Genomic DNA, 7,500 nt, shown 5'->3' on the forward strand with positions numbered 1-7,500 from the left:
GCCACCACCCACCAATGCCTTCCTGCATCCACACAACCACAGGTCAACTCGAGGCCACCACCCACCAATGCCTTCCTGCAACCACACAACCACAGGTCAACTCGAGACCACCACCCACCAATGCTTTCCTGCAACCACACAACCACAGGTCAACTCGAGGCCACCACCCACCAATGCCTTCCTGCAACCACACAACCACAGGTCAACTCGAGGCCACCATCCACCAATGGATTCCTGCAACCACACAACTACAGCTCAACTCGAGGCCACCATCCACCAATGCCTTCCTGCAACCACACAACTACAGGTCAACTCGAGGCCACCACCCACCAATGGATTCCTGCAACCACACAACTACAGCTCAACTCGAGGCCACCATCCACCAATGCCTTCCTGCAACCACACAACTACAGGTCAACTCGAGGCCACCACCCACCAATGGATTCCTGCAACCACACAACCACAGGTCAACTCGAGGCCACCACGAACCCATGGCTTCCTGCAACCACAGGTCAACACGAGGTCACCACCCACCAATGGCTTCCTGCAACCACACAACCACAGGTCAACTCGAGGCCACCACCCACCAAACATGTACAGACCATCCGAGCTCATCATCGGTCTTTGTACCAAATCAAACAATTAAAATGGATATGTTGACGTCACATCCGTGTCTCATGGAAAACCTTTCACTCCAAACGGTTGTTATCCCATAGACTACGCACCATTCCCAGGATTATGGACGAAGGTAACTCGGTACAAAGTGCAAACAGGCCTGTATCTACTCCAGCAGAGCTGTGCCTAGATAAGCGTACTTATCCCAGCTGTGGGATATCATGGATGCCGATGGAAAGGGTTTGTGTGGGACACAAGTCAGGGATTAGAGATAAGGCAATCAGAGCTTGAGCAGTTTGGAAAGGTAAACCCAGACCCTTGCTTTGTTAAAGGGTGAGGAGCTTTCTGGGTGCAGGGTCGCAGGTGGTTCTTTGGTGATCGGCTCAAGAACGAGACCCAAACGTAGTACTCAACAACAATACAACAACCAGGCTGAACAGGTTACCTATTGTATACCATCCCACCGATAGGTCAGATCTGCATGTACACCTGAACCAAAATCGAGGTGGCTTGTTCTCGTCACCTACACGACTCAACAACCTAGTTTTGTCATAATTCGTCCACTTTTTGAAACATCGTGCGTTTTTGGCCTTATCTTTTAATGACTCACCTCTGGGCTGGTGCACCTGCCTCACACCTAGCTCGGCTTCACGCTGTTGGAACCAAAGCTTTCAGAATCATTGGAATCTCCTGCGATGAAGCTAACTCCGAGGGCCTTTCACTCACTCACCGCAGGCAGGTAGGTGGTCTTTCTGTCTTCTACCGACTCCTCTCCGGCCTTGCTCCCCCCCCCCCCCCCCCCAGCTCTCTCTGTGCTCTGTCCCCCAAATATTCCTGCAGGTCGCACAAGATCTGCCAGCCACCCTCTGATGGTTAAACTGCCAAAGTCAAGACTCTCTGCTCACCTTCACTCCTTCATTCCTCTTTTCTCCCGCCCCTGGAACAAACTCCCCCACTCCCTTCAATCCCACTCCTCCCTCCAGGTCTTTAAAACAGCTGTTCATCACCATCTCTTATCTTCCCCCATCCAAAACCTTGATCTTTTCTACCCCCGCTAATTCACCTCAGATACACTTTTCTGAAATTCCAACTTCTTTCCTGGAAGTCCTTGCAGTGTCCTTGTGTTTTGTTTTTTACCTCTTCCCCAAGCCCTCTCCCTCCCACAGATCTCCCGATGTCCCTGTTCTCTACTGTTGTTGAACTTGTGTGCTTCCATCTCTCTCCCCATCTTGTCTCCCACTCCCTTTATTACATGTTTTTTTGTGTCCGTTTGTTTTTTTTACCTCTTCCCCCTCTCCCTTCCCATGCCTCCTCCCCCCAAGCCCTCTCCCTCCCACAGATCTCCCGATGTCCCTGTTCTCTATTGTTGAACTTGTGTGCTTCCATCTCTCTCCCCATCTTGTCTCCCACTCCCTTTATTACATGTTTTTTGTGTCCGTTTGTTTTTTTACCTCTTCCTCCTCTCCCTTCCCACGCCTCCTCCCCCCATGCCCCCTCCCTCCCACAGATCTCCCGATGTCCCTGTTCTCTATTGTTGAACTTGTATGCTTCCCTCTCTCTCCCCATCTTGTCTCCCGCTCCCTTTATTACATGTTTTTTGTGTCCGTTTGTTTTTTTACCTCTTCCTCCTCTCCCTTCCCACGCCTCCTCCCCCCATGCCCCCTCCCTCCCACAGATCTCCCGATGTCCCTGTTCTCTATTGTTGAACTTGTGTGCTTCCCTCTCTCTCCCCATCTTGTCTCCCGCTCCCTTTATTACATGTTTTTTGTGTCCGTTTGTTTTTTTGTCATCAATGTTAGCTCTTACATGAGCCTCGATCTTGGATACAAAAAAATGGTGAATAATAATCAGTTAAAAATTATGGGATCCGCATCCAGATGTTCACCAAAATGTAACCACTTCCTCCTTGTCGCACACCCGCCCTCTCCACCACATTTGGGCCGAATTAATTGTTAACTTTTTGAGACATCCTGCTCAGAGACAAATAGGTGTGAAAACAAGGCCCGTGCCCACCTTCGGTAACACTCGACACTGGGGGTCTAGACTCGAATGGAGAAGTGTCCGCACTCCCCTGTACCTGCATTCGTCGATGGACCATATAGATCCCTAGGTGTCCTTCCTAAGAGTAGGTGAGTCATCGCTAGCACAATGAACAAATGACAAATTCCTGCTACAACCAAAAGGGAACACTCACTGCAACAGCGGTGCACCTGCGCCCCCAGCAAACGATGCTACCTGCAGCCACGTGCCGCTTCCCAAAGAATAAGAAGAATAAACACTTTACACGTGCATTGGAAATACTTACGAGATTCAATCAACCTCTTAATGTCCTTCACCTCCGCCATCATTTCCTCCAGGTCCGGGGTCATGGCCGTGACGACATCTTTATCTGGAAAACTCTGCATGGCTGGCACAGGTAAACACACACAGGTGCTAGACCGTGAGATTCTAACCGACACCCTTGACCTGTCAAGCAACATCGGAATTCAAAGTCGCAGGTTTGGACCTGGACCCACCGGCCTCGAAACGAGCAAGAAGCAGGTCCAGGTGCCCGTCGTCCTTAAAACGATCACGTGCGTCCTCTTCCCGTCGCCCTTTAAACGTCTCGCACACCCGGGATACCGTTTCCACCTGGAGGCTGAGACTCAAAGCCTCGGCGGCATCTCCAACACGTCCGTTCATCTGCTCGAATTCCTCCTGGATCTCGGCAGCCTGAAAAACCCTCTTGAACAGATTACGACTCCCGTAGGTAGAGACGCAGGCCTGAGCGGCCCGCAAGGTGTCCGCCAACTCGAGGAGGGTCCGTCGAGTTGAGGACTGGGCCTTGTCGTCCAAATCCAAGTCCTTTAGACCCGAGACGGCGGTGAGAAGCACCTGGACTCGATCGGTAAGGCGGCGGGAGCGCTCCTGGTTGACCTTGACCCCCTGGGAAAGGCCATAAAGCACGTGACCCAACTCCAGGACAACACTCACCGCATCCATGAGCACCGCAGGTGTCTGTACAACAACAGGGAAGCAAAGAGGAGAGAACTTGGCACGATGAGAACCAAAGGTGAAAAGCAACAACAGCAATAGTAGGAAATACCAAGTTATTGGGAAGACAAGGACTGGAGGAGAGGGAGGACGCAGACAGAGAGATCGGCAGACGAGGGACGGATGGACAACAGGCGGACAGTCAAACAGACCGACAAGAGGTGGGAAGACAAGGGCAAGAGACATGCAGTCAGAAAGATCGGCAGACGAGGGACGGATGGACAACAGGCGGACAGTCAAACAGACCGACAAGAGGTGGGAAGACAAGGGCAAGAGACATGCAGACAGAAAGATCGGCAGACGAGGGACGGATGGACAACAGGCGGACATTCAAACAGACCGACAAGAGGTGGGAAGACAAGGGCAAGAGACATGCAGACAGAAAGATCGGCAGACGACGGACGGATGGACAACAGGCGGACAGTCAAACAGACCGACAAGAGGTGGGAAGACAAGGGCAAGAGACATGCAGACAGAAAGATCGGCAGGCGACGGACGGATGGACAACAGGCGGACAGTCAAACAGACCGACAAGAGGTGGGAAGACAAGAGCAAGAGACATGCAGACAGAAAGATCGGCAGACGACGGACGGATGGACAACAGGCGGACAGTCAAACAGACCGACAAGAGGTGGGAAGACAAGAGCAAGAGACATGCAGACAGACTGCTTGCTCAATATTTGTAAAAGGCGAATGCACTTGGTGGTCTCGAGTACAATGGTCTGTTTGTTACAAAACGAAGCAGCCTCGTCATTTCCCATTTCCTTTCAGTCACCACCCAGCATTGGAATCCCGTTTCCCTCACACAGTGCTGCGACTATAGAGGAGGCCCCGTTTCCCTCACACAGTGCTGTGACTATAGAGGCGGCCCGGTTTCCCTCACACAGTGCTGTGACTATAGAGGACGCCCCGTTTCCCTCACACAGTGCTGTGACTATAGAGGCGGCCCGGTTTCCCTCACACAGTGCTGTGACTATAGAGGAGGCCCCGTTTCCCTCACACAGTGCTGTGACTATAGAGGCGGCCCGGTTTCCCTCACACAGTGCTGCGACTATAGAGGAGGCCCCGTTTCCCTCACACAGTGCTGTGACTATAGAGGAGGCCCGGTTTCCCTCACACAGTGCTGTGACTATAGAGGAGGCCCCGTTTCCCTCACACAGTGCTGTGACTATAGAGGAGGCCCCGTTTCCCTCACACAGTGCTGTGACTATAGAGGAGGCCCGGTTTCCCTCACACAGTGCTGTGACTATAGAGGACGCCCCGTTTCCCTCACACAGTGCTGTGACTATAGAGGAGGCCCGGTTTCCCTCACACAGTGCTGTGACTATAGAGGAGGCCCCGTTTAACGAGGAGGCCCCGTTTATAGAGCTGGCCCCGTTTCCCTCACACAGTGCTGTGACTATAGAGGAGGCCCCGTTTATAGAGGAGGCCCCGTTTATGGAGGAGGCCCCGTTTATAGAGGCGGCCCCGTTTATAGAGGCCCCGTTTACAGAGCAGGCCCCGTTTCCCTCACACAGTGCTGTGACTATAGAGGAGGCCCCGTTTATAGAGGAGGCCCCGTTTATAGAGGAGGCCCCGTTTATAGAGGCGGCCCCGTTTATAGAGGAGGCCCCATTTATAGAGGAGGCCCCGTTTATAGAGGCCCCGTTTATAGAGGAGGCCCCATTTATAGAAGAGGCCCCGTTTATAGAGGAGACCCCGTTTATAGAAGAGGCCCCGTTTATAGAGGAGGCCCCGTTTATAGAGGAGTCCCCGTTTATAGAGGAGGCCCCGTTTATGGAGGAGGCCCCGTTTATAGAGGAGTCCCCGTTTATAGAGGAGGCCCCGTTTATAGAGGAGGCCCCGTTTATAGAGGAGGCCCCGTTTATAGAGGAGGCCCCGTTTATAGAGGAGGCCCCGTTTTCCCGGTCTGGGAACCCGAATACCAGAACGTCCTCGGAACCAAACGTGGCCTCCGTCAAGACCCGGTGGTCAAGTTGGAGGTCGTTGCATTTCCAGAGTCACCTGGACGGCCAGACTTGTCAAATAATCATTGTACAATGACACAATCCTGAAGTTCCGACGACAAAATTACCCATTTAAGGTCGGTGGTGTGTTCGACAAGGCAGACACCATGGAAGTGTTTTGTACATGCTGCACAAAGGTTAGGTGTGTTAATGCAAGGGAAGGAAGAAGATAAGGAAACCGTCACAATCTGTTTCATGAACATAATCTGCGCGCAAAGTATCACAAGTGATATTGATAACAACGACTGAGAGATTGCCTGGTGTTAACTTGACGGTTAACGTGGCTGCCGTGACGGTTAACGTGGCTGCGTTGACGGTTAACGTGGCTGCCTTGATGGTTAACGTGGCTGCCGTGACGGTTAACGTGCCTGCCTTGACGGTTAACGTGGCTGCCTTGACGGTTAACGTGGCTGCCATGACGGTTAACGTGGCTGCCTTGACGGTTAACGTGGCTGCCATGACGGTTAACGTGGCTGCCTTGACGGTTAACGTGGCTGCCTTGACGGTTAACGTGGCTGCCTTGACGGTTAACGTGGCTGCCATGACGGTTAACGTGGCTGCCTTGACGGTTAACGTGGCTGCCTTGACGGTTAACGTGGCTGCCTTGACGGTTAACGTGGCTGCCATGACGGTTAACGTGGCTGCCTTGACGGTTAACGTGGCTGCCTTGACGGTTAACGTGGCTGCCATGACGGTTAACGTGGCTGCCTTGACGGTTAACGTGGCTGCCTTGACGGTTAACGTGGCTGCCTTGACGGTTAACGTGGCTGCCTTGACGGTTAACGTGGCTGCCTTGACGGTTAACGTGGCTGCCTTGACGGTTAACGTGGCTGCCATGACGGTTAACGTGGCTGCCTTGACGGTTAACGTGGCTGCCATGACGGTCAACGTGGCTGCCTTGACGGTTAACGTGGCTGCCGTGACGGTTAACGTGGCTGGCTTGACGGTTAACGTGGCTGCCATGACGGTTAACATGGCTGCCTTGCCATCTTCGGGCCCAGAGTTCGACCAACTGTCGACCCGTTCAATTTACACCGGATGAGGTGACCCAACCTGTCATCCTTCCACCGTCGTCAAAATGAGTACCAGCTGTCTAGTAATGGGGGGGCATTGCATCAGCGGCACAGCCTCACCCCCAGAAAAATGATGCAACCAAGCAGCCGCGGGGGGCACACGCAGCACCATGATGCAGCCACAGGGGGCACACGCAGCACCATGATGCAGCCACGGGGGGCACACGCAGCACCATGATGCAGCCAAGCAGCCACGGGCAGCAGGCGCAGCACCATGATGCAGCCAAGCAGCCACGGGGGGCACACGCAGCACCATGATGCAGACAAGCAGCCACAGGGGGCACACGCAGCACCATGATGCAGCCACGGGGGCACACGCAGTACCATGATGCAGCAATGGGGAGCACACGCAGCACCATGATGCAGCCACGGGGGGCACACGCAGCACCATGATGCAGACAAGCAGCCACGGGGGGCACACGCAGCACCATGATGGAGCCACGGGGGGGCACACGCAGCACCATGATGCAGCCACGGGGGGCACACGCAGCACCATGATGCAGCCACGGGGGGGCACACACAGCACCATGATGCCGCTACGGGGGGAACACGTAGCACCATGATGCAACCAAGCAGCCACGGGGGACACACGCAGCACCATGATGCAGACAAGCAGCCACGGAGGCACACGCAGCACCATGATGCAGCCAAGCAGCCACGGGGGGCACACACAGCACCATGATGCAGGCAAGCATCTACGGGGGGTACACGCAGCACCATGATGCAGCCAAGCATCCACGGGGGATACACGCAGCATCATGATGCAGCCAAGC

General features: G+C 53.9%; 1 protein-coding gene across 5 annotated transcripts in view; it reads right to left on the reverse strand.

The window, feature by feature from the left end:
- Positions 1–7,500, reverse strand: part of LOC137426633 (mixed lineage kinase domain-like protein) — a gene marked incomplete at its 3' end in the record, with an annotated part of 13,266 nt that overhangs the window by 3,162 nt on the left and 2,604 nt on the right. For 3 of the 5 annotated variants that reach the window (XM_078779195.1, XM_078779191.1, XM_078779193.1), the window contains 2 exon segments: positions 2,921–3,022; positions 3,132–3,612. In XM_078779195.1, coding sequence (XP_078635321.1) covers positions 2,921–3,022; positions 3,132–3,597 — 568 coding nt within the window. 5 annotated transcript variants of the gene reach the window in all.

The sequence above is a fragment of the Myxine glutinosa genome, chromosome 5 (assembly GCF_964187855.1).
Source record: "Myxine glutinosa chromosome 5, kmMyxGlut1.1, whole genome shotgun sequence".
In the NCBI taxonomy this organism is placed as follows: domain Eukaryota; kingdom Metazoa; phylum Chordata; class Myxini; order Myxiniformes; family Myxinidae; genus Myxine; species Myxine glutinosa.